Genomic DNA, 20773 nt, shown 5'->3' on the forward strand with positions numbered 1-20773 from the left:
GAAAAAAAAATTAGCATAATTTTTTTTATTTTATTTTTGGTAATTTCCAAGGGTATCCACCGGCGGACCCAGTGAACTAAGCTAATATATAAGCGAGAGGTCATTGGGTGGGACTGCCGGCCTAAAGATTTAAAGCTGCTTCATACCCAGGAATCGATCCCTTGACTATTTCCATTTAGTTAGGGATGAACGAGTCTCATGCCACTCGACTAAATCCCTGGGTTAAAAATTAGCACAATTTAATTATTGAACTAACGTGAATGTGCTTCCATGATTTGAAAAAAAAAATAGAACTACTTTTTTTTAAAGAAAACCATCGGTGTCTAATGGTAAGATATTTTTCCAAAAATTTGACAATAAAATATTAGATTCATTATCACGGTTTGATAATAAATTAGGATTCGAATTCAAAATTACATTATACTCTCTTATTCCGTCACTAAAGGTCGCATTTCATTTTTATTGTACATCACAGGTATCAAGTGTGCATTCTATATACCAGGTGTTCTTAATTCTCCAAGTTGTTTATGTGATTAAAAGAATTTCTAAAAAAATGACAACATGCTTATGTTAGTAAGTAATTATTTGATCTAAATAATATTAAGAAATTTAAGCACTAGTGGATGAAATCTGCATAAGCCTAACCGGCTGCCCAACTACCTACTTAGTTAATAATTAGACGAGTTTTGGAGGCCCAAATAAGCCATCTTGGGCCTATTATTTATTAGCAACCTTCTGGTCCAACTTTTAGTTGAATAAATATGAACAAAACCAATTTAATTGTTTGGTGGTAGTATTCCCCAAGTTCCATTAAATTTATTATACTACTCCACTATCATTTTTCTTAAATCTCATAAATAAATAAAAAATACACACTCTTATCCACTAACAATTACTCACACCGGCTCAAAAAATAAACTATTTTTATTCCATCTGTCTCATAAAATTGATACACTTATAGCAATTTTTTTGTTGATGATGATTAGTCTCATTATTCGCTAATAGTGCTTTAATATTTTTTTTTTCTTTCTCATATTTTACCAATAGTGTATTAAAACATGTGGCGTTCTAAAATTTTTTATTTTTATAGGACGAAGGGAGAATATTATTTTTATTATCCTTATTTTATTTATTTTTAGCAAAAAACATTTTTAGTTTTATTTTCTAGTTTCTTGTAAATTAGATTTTAATAGTATTGTTATGGAGTTGTGTCAAATGACATTATATCGAGTCTTTAATATCTCAACTCGCACGATTTGCCCCTTCTAAATGAGATCCCTCTCTTAAAAAAAGAAAAATCTGTTAGAAATGAAAGTAGACTGCTTTTGAAGAATTTACCAAAATGAAGATAATAGCCTATTTTTAGAAGATAGAGAGACTATAATTTTAAAAATATATATATTTAAATTAAAATATTGGTTTATAATGTATATTAACATACTGTAGTAATTAAAGTATAAAAATATGACTAGTATTTTTAAATTATTAGTTAAAAAAATTGCAGGTAAAAATGAGTAAAATATAGCACTCGGTTTTCCGAATATCTGTGCTTTTGCCGCTCTTCTTCGTCTCCATTTCCCGCCAAACAAACACAGACAGTGGGTTCCCTCTCCGTCAAGGACGCCGCCGCTCGCACATGATGGATATTCCCGATTTGGATGAGCTGGAATGGCTCGAATCCCATGCCCAGGACGACGATCAGTTCGACGACGATTTCGAGCTCGATGTCGAACCGCCCTCACCCCCTTCATCACCGTCACTTGACAAGCCTCCACAGCGCCCGCCTCTGTCTCTCCCTCCCAAACCCTCACTTCAGCTGAACCCTATTTCCAAAAAACGCCCCGGATCTGATCTCTCGAGCTCGATATCGCTAGACGAAACCCCCAATCACCGCCTCAACAGTAATGGAACGAATGGAAAGAGGAGCAGAAGTGGAGAAGACGAATCTCGGAGTGATAAAGTCGCCCCGCCTGACTGCCCGGGCGTCTCTGAGGAGAACAAGGAAGGAAGCGGCGACGACGAGGAATGGCTGAGATTCTCGCCGCCGCGGGATACGATTGAAGAGATGGAGGTGGTGGAGGAGGAGCAGGAGAGGATATTGTCGAGATTCGCGACGGAGATAGACGGGGATTGTGTGCCTATCACAGGGTTGGATGGGGAAAGGGTGTATGCCAAGATATGCACTAGTACGGAGATCGATGAGGAGGCGAGGAATAAGAAATTGAATTTCAGACGAGACAATAATGGTGAGGCTGTAACCAGCACACTTGATCAGTCCTGTTTGTGATTTGTTTTACATTGACAATGTGATTTTAATTTGCAGGATTAAATAAAAACAATGCTCATTATCTAAGGATTTGCATTAATTTCATCCATGTCTTTTTCCTTAACTACGAGCTTTATATGAATAACGAGAAGAATTTAATCCATTTAGCATCCCTGTTTGTGTCTTTCTATGCATTTACTTGTTATTTGGAATTGTACGATGAATGGAATATTTCTTATGCTTCGGTACGCCATCCACGATAGTACGATCTTCACTTGCACAAAATTCATCCTTATAAACTAAGTGCAAACTTCTAACTTACTGAATGCTGAGATTTGATGTTGATCAAGTGGACTGTTACATGCAGGACTCCTTCAGGAACCCGTCAGAGTTATGATGGAAAAGGTTGAGCAAGAACAGTTTGCAAAGGTAAGTTTGTCCTGTCCATACTGGTAGAAGAACTAATGTAGAGTTTTCCTTGTGACTTTCAGATGAATATTTCCATTCATATTTTTTGTTGATCAACTGGTTATGTTCTAGTTTAGACAAGTATATGTGTATAAGCTCTGTATTGGATTTGTCTGGAGAAAGAGAGAAGATGTTATGTGCATTGATGAAACGTGTTCATTTTGTGAAGGCTTTGCAAGGAAGCTTTGACGATGATACCGTAGAGGTGGTCCCATCATCCGCACCAGTTACTACTGAAAAACTTTGGGTGGAGAAATATGCTCCAAGTTCATTTACAGAGCTTCTCAGTGACGAAAAGACAAACCGTGAGGTTGTGTAGCATCTTTCTATGTCACTTTCTACTACATGTTTTTGGTAGACTTCTCAAATAAATTGATTTGACTGTAGTACTCCTACATTTCTCTGCCATTTGTGTAACCTTTGTAATCTATACACTGCAGGTTCTCCTGTGGTTGAAACAGTGGGATTCCTGCGTTTTTGGGTCTGAGATAAAGAGTACCACTGATGATGTTTTAACTTCATTGAGACGGCATTCTACAGGCTCCCATCATCTTAAACAATCTTCCAGGAGTTTTTCTCGAAATAACAGAGAAACCAGATTTAACAAAGATATGATGAAGGCTGATATGGAGTTGGATAAAGAAAACAACACCTCCCCAGGCATTCAGGAAATGTGGGACAAAAAGAACAAAAGTTCTGGTCCTCCAGAACAGAAGGTTATTTATGTGCATATTATCTTTTACCAACATTGTGCCAACTTAATTATACCACCTTTTGATTGTGAGGTGGAGCTCAACTGCTGGAGCTGATGTCTCATTCACTAGTAAATGCCAATATTAAGGAATTTCGTGATTGCTATATCAGTAATCTGTTCTGGATTTATGATTACTTGCAGCATGGGCAACTAGTTCATTTTTGCAATTGAAGTTGCATGTATTACTGTCAATCATTTTACAGTAGTCATCTGCATTACATTTATTTCAGTGTTTCTTCTCTGACATTTTAAGAATGCTAATATACTGTTTTTGACCATTGCAGGTCCTATTGCTTTGTGGTTCCCCTGGACTTGGGAAGACTACACTTGCACATGTAGCGGCAAGTCATTGCGGGTACCGCGTTGTTGAGGTCAAATGATTTAAACTATATGTTTTATGAATTATGAGCTCATATTAGTTGCCTCTTTTTTTTTGTTTTTTTTGATGGTCAAATAAACATAAGATTTTAAAGGCCGCACCATGGTGGACTCGAACCACTCTACCGCTAGGCCCACACACGCTTAGTTGCCTTTTTGTTGTAAAAGCAAATAGCTGATTATTTTTGCCTCATTGGTGAGTGGTTTATTGTGAAGAATATTTTCCCATGCTTATAGAATGTGAACTGAATGTTGCTTTAACTAAATATGCTGATCAGGATGAATTTTTTTACAAGCCATCAAGCTTGTCCTTTTTCCTACTGTTTTTTAGATATTTACCAGGTCAGAAGTAAACTGTTTACCATAAGTAAGGGAGTCTATCCAGGATAAGTTCTTGTGCAGATGAATACTGCTATCTAAATATGAACTCTTCTGATCACACCACCTGGCTAAAAGTGCCAAGTTTGCTTTATTGAAATTTAAGTATCATGCATATGAAGTGAGAAAGTTGGGCGAAGCCTTACATTTTAAAAACTTCAAATAAAGAAACCCTTTAACTGACTGGTTGGGTGTTGTTCATATGTCAGATTAATGCAAGTGATGACCGGTCAGCATCTACCATCGAAGCTAAAATCCTCGATGTGGTCCAGATGAATTCCGTAATTGCTGATTCAAAGCCAAAGTGCTTGGTTGGTTTCAGTGTGTAATAATAACACTGTTAATACCTCTTCAACTCTTTCATAATTTTCATTCCACAGTTAATGTGCTTATCTTGAACAAAATTTGGGACTTTTAAGGTTGTTGATGAGATAGATGGGGCCCTTGGAGACGGAAAGGGTGCTGTAGAAATCATTCTTCGATTGGTAAATTATTGCTTAGATTTCTTTCTTTTTTGGTCATAATATCTAATTTCATACAGAAGTTATACAGTTGAAAACCCATACCTCCGTGGTAGATTAATTATAGTAAAAGCTACTAGTGCGGTAGTGCCTTGGTAAAATTAGGTCAAAGCATATTGGTTTTGCTCTCTGCATAGATAGGCAGGCTTTCTAATGTCAGATATTCACTACAAAATACTATATTATGAACCATAATGATGCAGTTAGCGGCTGAGAAAAAACTTGATACTGGAAAAGAAAACGTATCTCAAGAGGCAAATACTGGTCGAAAATCTTCTGGAAAGAAGCAGAAAAGCTCAGTTTTGCTGAGACCTGTAAGTACGACTTTGCCTTGTACCATTTCTCATATATAATATGTATTGGTATGAGTTGACTGTTTGGGATACTCAGGTGATATGCATCTGTAATGACCTATATGCGCCAGCCTTGAGGCCATTACGTCAAGTGGCCAAGTAAGTCCCTATTTTTTTCGTTTTTTGAGTTTCTTTTGCAATGCTGGACTTGACAGGACCAGCATAAAAAAATGTGTTTATTTGGAATTGCAATAAATGTTAATTATCAGCTAAGCAGAAGAATAGAACAGAGTAAGAAGCATGTAATCCATAATACTCCCTCCGTCCCATGTTACTTGCACCGTTCCATTTCGGCTTGTCACAAACTACTTACACTATTTATAGTTTTAGTTAGAATTAATGTATTTAATTAATATGTTAGTTTAAGTTAAGAGGTCCTTTATTAAGTGATGTCTCATTACACTTAAAATTCTAATTTAATTATACTAAAAAATCAATCCCAAATTTACGGCCTAAATGAAAAGTGCGAGTAACATGGGATGGAGGGAGTATATGATTAAGAGTGACAAATCTCATTGCAGGTTTACAAAATTTGACCAATTTAAAGTACATAAACTATTTATTCTGAGCAATAATGCAACAAGATGATGATCTCATAAACTTACGCTTCTGTTTCAGGGTTCACATATTTGTCCAACCAACTGTGAGTCGTGTAGCAAACAGGTATGTGGTTGATTTTGTTGATTTCATGAATCAGTTGATGTTTCTTACCAATTTATTTCTGTTGCTTGATTTGATATATCTGATTTTCCATGCTGTCAATTTTTCATTTTTGCACACAGAACAGCACTCCTTGTTGATCTATATCTGCTTGGAACATTATGGCTAATAAAGCCGTTTGATTATTAGAAGATTTGTAATATATTTGGAAGCTGTTTATTTCATTTATGTTAAAAATATTATTAGGTTGAGAGTAATCTATTTGATATTAATGTATAACTCTTCATAAAGTATCTGCTTATGATCAATTTCCCCTTTATAGGGGATTTCCCCCCTTCTAGTACTTAAATTCTAATGTACTTGCTGTACTTCATATATATTATAGCTGCTCATGATTATTGGCAAATGTGCTTGTATGTGATGAATTGTTTTTGCAGTTACACCCAGTTGATACAACACAGATATAGTACACAACAGACTGATATTAAATTCAAAGTAAAGGCTATAAGTTTGATATGCTCTTCAAAGTTTAGTGTTTTGCCACTTTCCCAGTATGGTCCAATGACCATTTAAGTGTATTATGTAAAGTTTGGGCTATTATATAGGTTTATTTGATTCTATTTTCTGTTAATTGTTTGGTAATATTAGGAAAATACTGTTGCTTATCATTTTCTAAGCTTGGTATGTAAATTTTAATGACAGGTTGAAATATATTTGTAACAAGGAAGGAGTAAAGGCCAGCTCCGTTGCTCTTTCTGCTCTTGCAGAATGTACTGGTAAGTCAGACTTGTTGTTGAATGTACCAAGATAATGTATTTTTAATAGCTACTCAATGCATACAAAAACATATAAGATTGGTGCTGAACACTTTTATGTAGACAAACTACATATTTGAGTTAACACATTAATTATTATTATCACCAAGCTAGTCATTGTAGTAAATGTGTTCATAATCTTCACTTTCATCAGAATGTGACATACGGTCGTGCTTGAACACTCTTCAGTTTCTTAACAAGAAGAAGGAAATGCTGAATGTGGTATGACCTTTAGCAACTTTTCTTTGATATGTATCTGTGTGTGTATATCTGAATATACGATCAATATAGTACTTATGATGCTCTCTTGAAACAAATCAAAGATGGTTTGACCTCCTTATTTTGATTACTTTTCTGCTTCAAGATGGATATAAGCTCTCAAGTGGTGGGTCGGAAAGATGCAACTAAAAGTGCTTTTGATGTATGGAAAGAGGTGAATTGCCATTGTTCAGTTACATGCTCATTTGCTTGCTCATTATTCTGTTTTCTGTTTTTCATATATTCATATAATCTACATTTGTATGTACAAAGATCTTCCAAAAGCAAAGGCCGAAATCTGGCAGAAGATCCAACAACTCAAGCAACAACGTGTCCAAAGACTTTGAATATCTCTACTCCTTGATATCTAACCGGTAAGCATAAATTTTCCTTTTAAGTTCGACTGTTCAAGTGAAAGTCGATTTAATTTTTTTTTATTTTGCCAGTGGCGATTCCGAGTTAATATTGGATGGGATCCATGAAAATATTTTTCAGCTCCATTATGTTGATCCTCTGATGCAAAAGACTGTGAGTTATTCTTCATTTATTTGATTTTTTTTTGTTTTGGTGGGGTCCAACCCCTCAAATATTCACTAGGTGTATGACTTGGAAGAATCATACTACTTTGGAGTAAACATAAACGTTTCACTGAAACTTATGTCTTAGGTACAATGTTTGGACAATCTGGGAGTTTCTGATGTAACTCATCAGTACATCATGCGCACACAAAAAATGTCTCTTCTAGGTAATACTGTTGTAGCAATCTTCAGATGTCACATTCTCAGTATATGACGCGTATCTGGTCCTAATTGTTTTTGTTATTTACTTCTTTCACAGTTTATCAACCGCCCATTGCTATATTTATTCATCGTCTGATAGCTCAACTTGAAAGAAAGGATATTCAATGGCCAAAATCCTTACAGAGGTATCTACACTACCTTTAATCTCTATTTTTCACTCTATGAGTATAATCTAATTGTCATTCCACAGACACCGAACCATTTTGGCAGAAAGGATTGACATGTTTCACTCATGGCATAATGGAATATCACCATATATTTCAAGGCATTTGTCAACAAAATCCTTTGTCGAAGACTCAATTTCGGCATTGTTGCATATTCTTTCACCACCATCTCTGAGACCGGTAAATGATTTTATTCCATTGACTTCAGTTCTCAATTTTATGTTTTCACTCTATTACACTGTTAAAAAAATCATGAATACTCGATATGTAATGTCCCACAACTTATGTGAAACCTATGCTTCAGAAATTTATTAGCACAGTTTACTCCTGTAGTAACACGGATTAATCAATTGGTAATCCGAAGATGGATGTCAAATAGTTGCTCGAGGAACTCGTTGTGCAATTGTATCGCTACTGGGCCCCACCTCTGTGGGCTGGGGGCATTACACGATTCATTGGCTTACGTATAAGCTGTTTTAATTTCTCCTTCATTCACAATGGTAGAAGGTTTCCACTAGGAATGTAAACACCAGTCAACCACACTTGCTGCTTCTGTTTCTTGTGTGCAGTCACTAATGCATTCTCCATATTCAGGTTGCACTGCATTTGCTCTCGGACAAAGAAAGGGGTGATTTGATGCAGTTAGTAAATACGATGGTCTCATATTCTATGACGTACAAGAACATCAAATCTGATCAACCTGATACTTGGAGGCGTGAAGATGAAGCAACCACAATTGCACTTGATCCACCGCTTAGCAATTTCATACACTTCAAAGTTAGTTCCCTGGTTATGCAAAATGAGCTGACAATATTATGACTTTGATAAATTACTTGGTATTACTGCTCCGGAAATATCTCCTTGGTTTATTTGGTGTCTGTCTGTTGAGCAGGACTACAGTTCATGCCATATCGATCTTGCCTTGGCGGTAAAGCAGGTCTTGGTTCACGAGGTAAGTTATAGAACTGTGGGATGATTTATTCTATTTCTGAATTAATGCTCCAGGTTGTTCCTTCTGCTATTATTTTAACTTATGTTTTCTATATTCCTGCATCAGCCATTATGACCCATACATACACGCGATCATCTTATAATTGCAGGTGGAAAAGCAAAAGATTCTTCAAGGTAGCCTCTCCAAATCGGCCAATCTGCGTGGGGAGGAGAACCATGCCCTTGCAAAGAATAACGTTGGAACTAGACCACCATCAAAATTTAGTTTTACAAATGGTGCGGTTGAGAAGAAAACGAACCAGAAAAGTCAAGCAGTTGAAAAACCTGAACTTCCTAAAGCTGTTGTTGAAGTAAAATCAGTTCAAAAGACGAAAAAGCCTTCTGGTAGCCTGACTAGTTTTTTCAGCCGGTATGATTAATCCTTTGCTTTGATCCGTTTCTAGTTTATTAGATAGGAAAGATAACGGCAAATGCATCTTATTCACAAGATTGAATTGCAGAACCACCTAGGCCTTCCCCTTAAAAAGCAAAAATAAGATCACATGAGTGCTGTCAAATGCCTAAAGGCAGTGAATGGCCTCTCTCTCTCAAACACACTCTCACGAAACACACACACATTTCATGTCATGCTATTCCTCTGTTTCCATTTCATCGTACGAATTTTTCTAATACTTTTTTCTCCTAACACCGATTGATCAAATCTGTTTCCCTCTAACTTCCCTGTTTACCGCGGGGCTGCAAATGATTGGTTTTACTCTTATACACTCGTTATTCTTTATTTATTAAAGAGATACTTTGTTTGTCATTTATCATCTCCTATGCATTTCGATCAGGATTAAAAAGGTTGGTGAAAAAGGTTCTGAAGCTACAGACAGTGATGTGCCAAAGTCTGCAACAAGCCGGAGAGATTCACACCCTTTCTTGTTCAAATTTAACGAGGTATGCTACATGTTACCTTGAAACCATCGAATTTGACATGATTTCATTACCTGACCCTGTCCTAAAACCGGGCTGGATCCATCATTTTGGTCAACCAGATTTTGATACTTCAGTTTGCTGTGCTTTGCGTAGGGTTATACAAATGCAGTAAAGAGACCGGTGAAAATGCGTGAATTCCTTCTCTGATTTATCAAGCTCCAACAGATATACTATATTGTTAAAACTCCAATAGTTTTTTAGAAAAGAGAACAGTTTCAGGTGTTTTCCCATTTTTATTTTTGATAATGTTATAGTAATATTACAACGTAGCGTATCATTTCTCATTTGCTAGGAAAAACAAAAAAGTGTATTTTCATCCTAAAATAGTGAAAAAGTCCTACCAAGGTGTTTAGATTTTAGTTCAGGGGTGTCTGGTGACTGTGGAGGTGAAATGACGATAGTTTAGAAACCAATTTTGATTCCACTTCAAAAATAAAATATATTATTGGCATTTGGTGAATCTTATCAAGATTTCTAGAGCTGGAAAATGGAGTAAAATTAATGGTTTGAAATCAAATAAATATTTCTTTACAATGATATACTCTCCCATCTTTAAAAAAAATAAACTCTTTTCTTTTTCGGTTGATCTAAAAATAAAAACTTTCTATAAAAGAATTTTTTCCCCAAATGAGATGAGACTCATTTTTCATTAAAACACTTTGTTAATAACTTTTTCTTATTTTATTAATTTTATATTTAAATACATGCTGTTTCAAAAGTGTTCATCTTTAGAGGAAGGGGGAGTATGTTTTTTCAGATGATTCTAAGATTTAAAATTAGGGCTAGTAGCCCAAAAATACATCAACTTTTACTCAATTTAGTTTTTTTCTACAAATTTTGAAAGTGGTGAAAATATAAACATACTTTGAGTTTGTAGTAAATTTTACACAAAATTCAATTTCACTTAAATTTAATCCTATGTGGCGCACAGAATGTCTATGTCACTTGACTGGCACTTTGTTAAAAAAACTATACGAAGCTTGAATTTTGTAAAAATAATACATGAACTTATGAATATGGTCAAAGTCTGATTTCTTATTTTGATAGATTTTGCTGATGAGTTAATGGTTAACACCATACTTATTTTAGACTTATTGATAGTAGTATATCTTTAGACTTTATTTGAACCTTAACTATTAAAAAAAACATAAAGTTCAAAACGGTAATTCAACTCAAAAGGAAAAAACGTCGATAACAGTATTAAAATAGCAAAAATAATATATATTTTTAATTCAGATTAAAAAAAAATTAAAAATAGCAAAAACTCGACGCCCACTAACGTGCCGGCGAATGGGCATCACGCCACGGGCCAGAGCTCGCCATGTGGCGGGCTGTCCCGCGTCCTGTCCCGCCCCTCCCCCACGAGCTAAGCGGCGAAATGGAGCATCCGCAGCGGCGTTTCGCTGCGGATGCTCCCAAAAGCTCAAAAAATCTAATTTTGAAAAAAAATAGAATATCCCACAGTTAAATTATTCCATCCTATTAATATGCTTTCCGTGTAAAATTTAATGTCCTTTTTTGTGTGATAGATCATCCTCTCTCCCTCCATTGATTTTGTATGTATAATATTTTCACTAAGATGCCAACTTTGTGGATTCTTCTCTCTCTACATATAAGTAAACGGATGAGATTGTACAGAGAAAACGTAGTACAACTAAATATTGACAAAAATTCTATTAAGAATCAAAACTTGCTATATATATGATCAAATGATTTTTTAATTTTCAGTTTGCACATATTTATTGCATCTAAGTCATATGATCATATCGATGATTCGGATTCATATTCCACAATCAAACATTTGAGAATAAAATTTGGCTCAATTAATTGTCATTAGTAGTAGATCATTATGATGGATATCACTTTAATAGCTAATCTTTATCTGTGGGCCCTTCAGCTTTAACTACAATTAGTAATCCCCACTTTTGTTTAGTCCTTTCCATATAAGAAAAGGGATTCAAACAATTGGACGTAAAAAATAATGGGACATACTTTTTTCCTAAAAATGCCCATTTCCTCATTTACCAAAACGGCGCTAAAATAAGCAAATCTTCATTCCTTATGATGACTATATATTTTATATTATTATTTAGGGACACCATGATTATAAATTTATAACTAAATAATCCATTAAAACATTTATTTGCTCATCTGTCCTTCACTAGTATATATAAACATAGAAATTAAATTGTCACATCATAAGTAATACCTCCACTTCATCAAATAATATTTTATTCAATTTCAAATACATCCAAAGCCAAACTTAGCGTTTACATTGCTCGCACGAAAAAATCAACCTCAGCTAGAATTTATGAATTATGAACTCTACCTTTTTGTTGTTGTTGATTATGACATACTAATTTAACTTGTAGTAATAAACTAATCACTTAGTTAGATTAATGAATTTGATTGGGTTATGCAAGAGCATAAGTCAACCATGATTGCATAAGGCGTGTGAGAAGGGCCCCAAATGATGGCTAATAAACTTTTATTATATTCTTAATTACGACAAATATTTGGAAGTGGTTTCTTGTCAATATCAATGCACCCATGATAACTTTTCTCCCCTCCATACCAATTCTTTAACAAAGTACTTACTCCATTACCAAATATATCCCCAGTCTTTAAAACTCATTTAAAAGGTGGTTGTTGTCCTCTTATTTTTAAGGATAAAGATAGATCATGAAATTTGGTTAAATTATGGTTAATATTATTATTTTTGAAATTGATTAATTATATCATAACTTTGATATATCTTTCAATTATCCTATACTCTTGTGTTTAGGGAAATTTATGTATGATGTGTCAGACGAAAGATATATGTGGACAAACTATAAGCTACTTAAGCGATGTCATCTAATACACCCAGTTAGCCACGTCTTTAATTTTTAAACATGCACACATCACGTCAATGTATTCAGACACGTAACATGCTCGAATATTTTGTCGATGGGACGATTAAGAATAATGTTAAAGTTGGGATATAATTGGTTATATATTTAAAGTTACGAGATTGACTAAAATTTGTTGATTTTTTCATCAATTTTTCCTACTTTTAATTATTAGTATAACATAAAGAGTATATTTTATTAAAATATGACATTTATTCAAAATGTTTAAAAGGGAGGAAAAAAAGGGCCAAAAGTGGTAGTGGTGAGAAATAGACAATATAGTTGCGATTTTCTGCTACATACCTTTATTTCCATTTGTCTCACATTTTCAGTTTTATTTGCCTCATTTTGAAACAACGAAAATTCTCTTTCTACTCTTATTCTCTACCAACCAAACCAAAACCCCTTTCTATCTGTATTCCTAAACGAGAAATAAAAAGAAAATATGGAAAATGGCATTTTAATTTAAAATTCACAAATAAATTATATTTTAGTAAAATTAAATTAATGATTACTACTATTTTTGAATTTTTACTTGCAGGTTAAATGGAAATATGAAGAAGACGAGGGCAAACAAAAGAAAGCAACCACGCTTTGTATAAAGATGGTAGGAGACAGAATTGCCGAAAATCATCATATACATAGTTGTTAAGATTTTTTTTTTTTTACAAGTATCACCAGTCACAAAAATATACATCCAAAAGAAATATTCAAAACGTGAGGTCATTATTGAAGTCGACCCCATAAGTATAACCAAAGTTTACAATTTTCTCTCCCACACAAAGTTTACAATTTTCTCTCCAAACATTTCCATCCAATAATTTGAGGAATTATATGTCCACCAAAACTCAAATGCGGGTAAATTATCGAATAAATCATGATAGAGGTTAACATTCAGGTCCCTCCTACACTTTTTCAAAATCTAAAAATTAAAATCACGATCCGACAGAAATTCCGCAATAATTTCATCCGTCTAATTTTCGATGAAATATGCGATGATGTGACAACCAGAATTTAAACATGTGAAACTGTTATGACTATATTAACTCATTTCTTTACGAAGACACATGTTTATGTGGCGGGTGGCGATCACATATTTGCTAGAAAGGAGCCAGATGAGATAATTGCAAATTTGACCATTCAAATTGCGAGAATAAAAGTGTTGATTCATTAGCTCGAGACTTCATCTAACAGCTTATACCTTCTCACCTTATTTCTAAAAACAGGTTTAATAATCCTCCTCTCACCCGAAACCCCACCGCGATCGCTCGTCACCCTCTTCCTTCCGGCCAATGGCGGCGGCGCAGCCATCGCTGTTTTATTCTCCCTCTTGCTTCCGTTACCAATTGCTCTTCTATCTTTAAGATTAATGTCGATCTTACCCTTTTTGATCTTCATGTCGTGATGATCGGCTTTGTGAGACGAATTTTTCGACGATTTTGTGGTCTCTTCCCCTTTTCGATTGATGCACCAGTTGCAAATGTCATACGATTCAGCCCCGGGGTACAAATTGCTGCAATATCTACCACATTTATGTATAGTAAGTAAATGTTTATACGATGGACTCAAACTCGAGACCGTTAAAACAGACTAATAAAAATTTATTAAATTGATTACTTGTGTTGTGATCGGAATCCGCAGGCGCTGCATAAGAAGAGTTCTGAAGAAACGCCATGATCTCCACACATACAACATTCAATTGATGAAGATGTTGCACCTTCCACTTCAACGTTTTTTCTTCCCATTTATATGTACATATATGTGGTATGAATCAAGAGAGAGTATGTATATATATAGGTGTAAATAAATGAATTTATAATTTTTTTTGAGATTGAGATTGAAATGGGTATCATATTCATTTTTCCAAGTCTTCTTCCGTGTGAGATAAGTTGGAAAAAAATAATAAATATATGCCACGATTAGTGGCATGAAAAAGAAGGGTGGGGGCTCACCACTCACAACCTTTCTTTCTTCCCTTTTTAAAATTGTCTTTCCTACTAAGGTTTTTGCCGTGTTTACTAATGTATGATTAGACGTTACAACAAACACAAGTTCCATTCGTGTTTCCATTTGACATAAGAAATTAAATTAGGTATGGTAGTGAATATAGTATTTAGGATTGAAAAAGAAAAAAGGAAAATTATTTAAAGGTGTGATTGACACATGCAATGAAATTATGGTTTATTTTTATTCTATGACTGGGTCTTATGAGTTATGAGTGTGTCTTGTAGGATTATATAGGAGTACTTTTTTTCTTCTACTTTTTATGATGTTGTCTATATTTTTCATTGTTTTTACAAACTCAAATGATATTGAGTTCCTTTATATCGTAATGACATAATGTGTAAGAAATAGAATTATTGTGGGTTATGGTGCAATTCTTTCATGATTTAAATTCTCACTTTCACTTTAACTCAGTACAAGTTTTAAAAAATATTCTCTCCATCTCATAAAATAGACAAACTTGTAAATGTTACGATTTTAACGTGCAATTGGTAAAGTAAGAAAGAAATATGAAAAAATAGTGTTAGTATATTGTGGGGGTCCTCCACATTACTATTCCCTCCGTCCACTAAAAATAGTCCAATTTTGTCATTTTGGGATGTCCACAAAAAATAGACTCATTTCTAAGTTAGAAAGTTTCTCTCTCAGTATCCATTTCATACGTTACCTACTTTTTCTCTTTATCTCTCCTACTTCACCTATTTTTTCTCTCCCTCTCTTATTTTACCAATGTGTACATTAAAACTCGTATCATCCACAAATGAGACTATTTTTTTTGTACGAGAGAGTATATAGTTAAAAGCTTTCCACATCTAGACTTTGGTCTAATTTTGGAGACAACCCAAAATGGTAAAACTAATCTATTTTTTTAGGAGAGAAGGAGTATGAAATAAAGCGGGTGGAAAAAGTTAATAGAATCGGATCCTATTTTTATATATTAATTTTATAATAGAATGTGGTTTAATGAGTTAATAGAAAGTGAGATCCGCTAATCAAAAATGAAAAAAGAGCAAATGTGGACATTATTTTGTGGATGGAACGAAATGACAAATGTGGACATTATTTCATGGACGCAAGGAGTAGTATGTAATTACAACCTCTGTCCCGCAATAAGTGTCACATTTTGCCATTTCGGTTCGTCCCACAATAAGAGTCACATTTCACTTTTATTATAAATGGTAAGTAGACTCCACATTCCACCAACCAATTCTACTCACATTTTATTATAAAACTAATACTCTCTCTGTCCGCGAATAGGAGTCCCGTTTTTCCATTTAGTCCGTCCGCGAATAGGAGTCTCGGTTCACTTTTACCATAAATGGTCATATGGTCCCATCTTCCACTAACTCATTCCACTCACATTTCATTTAAAACTAATATATACAAATGGAACCCCTATTCCACTAACTTTTTTCTACCCACTTTTCTTGACATTTTTTAAAACCTGTGCCACCAAGAAATGAGACTCCTAATGGCGGACGGAAGGAGTATATATTAAACTCACTTTTCTTTACACTTCTTAAAACACGTGCTCACACTAAATATGACACTTAATGTGGGACGGAGGTAGTACTAATTATGAGTTTCGAAATTGGTAAAGTAGGAGAAAGATAGAAATAAAATGTAGCTGGAGTATTGAGAATGAGGCCCACCACATCTTTTGGCTAAAGGTTTAGTACTGGAGTACTGGTGTCTATGACCTCAAGGTGGTACGTGTTTTGGTATGATGATCTTCCTTGTTAAGGTCAAATTCTATCATTTGGGAAATCGCGTATAAGAATCAAGAGAGAAAAACTTAACCATAGAATGTAATTTACCTATACTCAAGAAACGACATACACTGCTGTTACGTGCATATCATATAAACATACAATCGACTGTTTTGGGGTTGCAACTTGTGTTCGAGGTGAGGTGACACTTTTACATAAGCACCCTGAAACAGTAGGGATTTAAGACGTGAGTGTAGTGTATAAAATCATACTTCTCAGATCCATAGAATCCGCTAGATCACGAGGTCTAGGAACTTAAAAAATCCTTGAAACCTTGGTCGTTGGTGCATACAATCTTACTCCTTGATTTTCAAAACCCTCAACCCACTGTACTAAAAGTTAGTATAAGGAAGTAGGGATCGAATCCCACAGAGATGGAGGCGTAAGTAAACATACAAGAGAATTTGGACACTTGTTTTGGCTGCTGCCACACATTTTTTTTGGGTTGAGATTTAACTACTAGACTTGGGAAATTAAACCATCTATTCTAACAGCTAGACCTAAGAGAATGTAACAAAAACATGCATGACTAGAAAACAATATGCGCACAAGATCACTCTCTAGCGAAAACAATTTACCCCGGACCTAGTAAACGACTTCCTAAACTTAACCTAGACAGAGGAAAATTAGATCGTGGGGACCATTTCCCGAATTAGCAAAGTACGAATAAAAAACTGCAGATTAACTAACTAAAGGTTTAACTAACAAATGACTTCATCTTCTCAAAAAAACCTTGATCACGAAATGCAGAGGAAATACAGAGCAAAACACAAAACGAAACAGAGCAAGCTAAATTAAACTGATTACTACGATTAACTACTGAAACTTAAGCAGATCTACTATCCCTAGACGAGGTAAATGAGAAAACAGAAACTAAACATCAAAACCATGCATATATGAACAGATCCAAACACTGGACGCTTCATCCAATCCGGATCCAAGCCATCCACAACATGCCACGGCATATCCCATCTCCGATCACAAAGATTCAGCCAGATTCAACCAATCAACTACGATCTCCACACAATTCAACTCAAAAACCAAATCAATCGCTAAAAGCATCCAGAGTAAACTAGAAAAAGAACGACAATAACATGAAACAAAACCATAACAACAACTTTCATAGCTAAACAAGTGCAGATCCAACAGATATTTAACAAAATACGGCCGAGTTTCGAACAACGAAGTCTCGGGAAATTCGGAAACGTAAACTTAAACAGAAAATAGATTGTATCTTCGCCTCCCGTAGAGACAGTGCTACACAACTCCGATGAAATTCTGAACCGTAAAACCCCTCAAACTGATTTCCCCCAAGTGTGTGTGTGTAGAGTGTGAGAAAGTTGAGCTAAGAACTAAAGATGATGATTCATGTACGCTGCGTGCTCTTATTTATAAGACATGGAGCTTCTAGATTCTTCTTTGTAATTCCCATTCTGCCCTTGTCTAGAACGCTCCTTCGTCTGGTAAATTCTTCTTCTTTTCTGCTCGCTTCCTCTGCCAGCCTCCGTCTCCAGGCGATCTTCTCCTTTTTCCTGGATCTGGCATTTTCTCTACACACCTGGCTTACAAAACCTTGTCAGACTCGGAAAATTATAGAATTTAACCCCATAACCAATGCATGGAATTAGACTTATCAAACTGTTCACAATTAAACCATACTTGTCTCCACATTTTGAGATTTGCATACGAATATTTCTTTTGCTTCCAAAACTCATAAGAAGTCACACCCTTATAATTAGTGAAATTTTATTCATGATATAATTTGTTGATATGTAAACCTAACTTAATCAACAAAACATTCTATCGTATCTTTAAGTTTTCAATTCTCATGTCCTTGAATCACTAAAACATTAAGACACAAATAAAATCGTCCTTAAATCAGGTACGCATTAGACTAAATACATCTCTAGTTACAAAGAATCACTAATTCAAAAAATTTATTATTACCACTCTAATTAACCTTCTCTAAGTAGTGTCTTTATTTGCAAATTCATAGAGCCCCGAGAACAATATAATACTCCCTCCGTTCCATAGTAATAGAGTCATGTACGTTCCATAGTAATAGAATCATTTTCCTTTTTAGTAAAAGTCAACACATATTTCCACACCTACTTTACTCTCTCTTACTTTTTTTCTCTTCATCTCTCTACCTTTTTCATTTTCCACTTTTTTCTCTCTTTACTTAACTCACCTAACACCATTTTTCTTAATCTCAATGCCGAAAAGAAATGCCTCCGTTACTATAGAACGGAGGGAGTACGATGCTGCCCTTGCACCACCACTGGTAACGATCACTCAAGCTGAACGTAAAATTGGCGACGATCGTCGAAAAAGCTCTGAAATAAAACACCAGATGATCGGAGCGCTCGTTCTCCATGTATCCGAGAAATTTCTCATTGCAATTTCCCTAATCGAAAGGAAACTCTTCATTTTCAAATTGAAGCCGTACATCCGTGATTTCACATCATCGCTTCATTGTCTTTGCACTTCTAACTTATCTCTGAATTTTAAAATTGTTGTTGTTGGTTGTAATGTTAACAATTTCGGTTTTGAAATTGAAATTGTGTAATTTCGAATTTAATGTATTTTGCTATTTGAAATTATTCTTTGTTGAGTAGTTAATTTGATTGCAGGTCAATTGTTTGTCTATCTTAGCTAGTTAATGTGTTTAGTAGTTATTGCTATCTATGTTTTTATGGATTAGAATTTGCTTATACTGTGTTAAGGAGAAAGTTCCTCAACAATAGATTTCGCGTCGAACGTCGCGGGATCTTTGCCCGTCGATCAGCTCCGGCGTCGAAAGTAGGGTTTGAGTGCGTGAGGCACAAGAAAGAGACGAGATAGTGTGAAGATATTTTATTTCATATCAGAGGAAATAAAATACACACGTATTTATATCTAGGGACCCTAGGGTTGATTCGACCTACGATCCGGGAAAGAATCAACAAAGAAAACCCGGAAAGGAGCTTAACGTTCACTCAACGAATAAAATAATAAACTTTAATATTCTTAACTAATACAATAATTAAATGACTCACGAATAACTAGTAAATGACCCCAAAAATAAATACTCTGTTCCTCCTAGCGAGGAACGAAGTCTCCATAGCGAGCTGGCCGCTTCGACTGTCTACGTTCTGATCGGTCTCGCCGCGCCGGCTCCACCTGCTGTACTTCCCCCGGCACGCTAGTGTCGGCGTCTACTTCCTCTAGCTGTCGTTCTCCATGCTCCTTCAGCCTAGCCGATGGGGGACCCGTAACAACTCCCCCCTTCTTAGAACGCTCCTTGTCCTCGAGGAGAACAGGAAATTTCCGCTGCACCAGCTCAGCCAGTTCCCACATGGGGTTCTCCCCTGCATCATCCGACCAACTCAACTGCACCTCCTCACAAGCAGCCCCATCGCGCCACACGGTTCGGCGATCCAAAATACTAACTGGCCTAGCCACCGGCCTGCCTCGCGCGAACAGAGCAGGAAGTTCCGCTTTCACCCAGCTCGTGTTCACCACAAACGGCTTCAACAATCCTACATGGAACACATTATGTACACGGCTTCCTTCAGGCAGCTGCAACCGATACGCCACCTGACCGATTCTCTCCAACACCTCAAAAGGTCCATAAAAATGCCGAGACAACTTTGATGACAATGGCTTAGCCACCGAATGCTGTCTGTACTGTTGTAACTTCAATAAAACCTTGTCCCCCACACTGAACACCACGTCCCGACGATGCACATTTGCCGACTTTCGCATCCGCTGCTGCGCCTTCTCCAAATTCCCACGGAGCAGCACGATCATCTCCCCGCGTTGGCGTATCAGAGACGCCACATCCGGAGGCGTCGACACCGAGGGCGGCGCCGCGATCAACGGCGGAGGAATCCTCCCATACAGAGCCTCAAACGGCGACGTTCCCAATCCCTCATGATGGAAACAATTCAACGCAAGTTCAGCCCAGGGCAGAAAATTCGCCCATTTCGTCGGTCTATCCGCGGTAAATGCTCGCAAATATTGTTCCAGGCCACGATTTCTAACTTCTGTCTGCCCGTCAGATTGAGGGTGATAAGCGGTGGAAAAATGGAGTTTAGTACCACTCAAACGGAGCATATCTTCCCATACTTCGTTCAAGAAAACCGGATCCCTATCTGACACCAGCGTTTTAGGAAACCCATGATGCTTGACCACCGTATCGATGAACAGATTCGCAATCTTCAAAGCATTATAACGAATTGGTAACAAGGCGAAATGAGCATATTTGGAAAGGCGATCAACCGCCACCATGATCCCTGTGTGACCTCGTGAAGGTGGAAGAACCGTGATGAAGTCCATCGAAACGTCCTCCCAAACCTGCGAGGGAATAGGGAGCGGTTGGAG

The 20773-nt window shown here is 36.1% G+C and overlaps 2 protein-coding genes across 2 annotated transcripts; one reads left to right on the top strand and one right to left on the bottom strand.

Annotated features, from left to right (window-relative positions):
- The first annotated feature begins 1549 nt into the window (after positions 1-1549).
- CTF18 (P-loop containing nucleoside triphosphate hydrolases superfamily protein) lies at positions 1550-10103 on the top strand. The gene is made up of 23 exons (XM_048119372.2): positions 1550-2246; positions 2634-2695; positions 2904-3044; positions 3175-3450; positions 3773-3859; positions 4454-4555; positions 4664-4729; positions 4969-5079; positions 5156-5217; positions 5737-5781; positions 6481-6554; positions 6748-6815; positions 6958-7026; positions 7125-7225; positions 7298-7379; positions 7518-7596; positions 7689-7776; positions 7842-7995; positions 8410-8592; positions 8708-8767; positions 8916-9175; positions 9600-9705; positions 9838-10103. Exons 1-23 carry the CDS (start codon positions 1637-1639, stop codon positions 9889-9891), a joined length of 2940 nt encoding a protein of 979 aa, XP_047975329.2. The 5' UTR covers positions 1550-1636; the 3' UTR covers positions 9892-10103.
- A 3152-nt stretch (positions 10104-13255) lies between these two features.
- Positions 13256-14412, bottom strand: LOC125217785 (uncharacterized). The gene is made up of 2 exons (XM_048119323.2): positions 14253-14412; positions 13256-14157 (listed from the first exon to the last, which is right to left on the bottom strand). The coding sequence occupies exons 1-2, from the start codon at positions 14378-14380 to the stop codon at positions 13806-13808; spliced, it is 480 nt and encodes a 159-aa protein (XP_047975280.1). The 5' UTR covers positions 14381-14412; the 3' UTR covers positions 13256-13805.
- Positions 14413-20773: the final 6361 nt, after the last annotated feature.

Source organism: Salvia hispanica, chromosome 2 (genome assembly GCF_029641045.1).
Source record: "Salvia hispanica isolate PSC_SH4W2 chromosome 2, Shi_PSC_v1, whole genome shotgun sequence".
NCBI lineage: Eukaryota > Viridiplantae > Streptophyta > Magnoliopsida > Lamiales > Lamiaceae > Salvia > Salvia hispanica.

Excerpts from the sequence above, each read along its gene's own strand:
- CTF18 (XM_048119372.2), top strand. The coding sequence starts at position 1,637 with ATGATGGATATTCCCGATTTGGATGAGCTGGAATGGCTCGAATCCCAT. Across the intron at positions 3,451-3,772 it reads CTGGTCCTCCAGAACAGAAG|GTCCTATTGCTTTGTGGTTC; the intron begins GTTATTTATGTG and ends TGACCATTGCAG. Across the intron at positions 7,996-8,409 it reads CACCACCATCTCTGAGACCG|GTTGCACTGCATTTGCTCTC; the intron begins GTAAATGATTTT and ends CTCCATATTCAG.
- LOC125217785 (XM_048119323.2), bottom strand. The coding sequence starts at position 14,380 with ATGGGAAGAAAAAACGTTGAAGTGGAAGGTGCAACATCTTCATCAATT. Across the intron at positions 14,158-14,252 it reads GGATTCCGATCACAACACAA|ATATTGCAGCAATTTGTACC; the intron begins GTAATCAATTTA and ends TAAATGTGGTAG.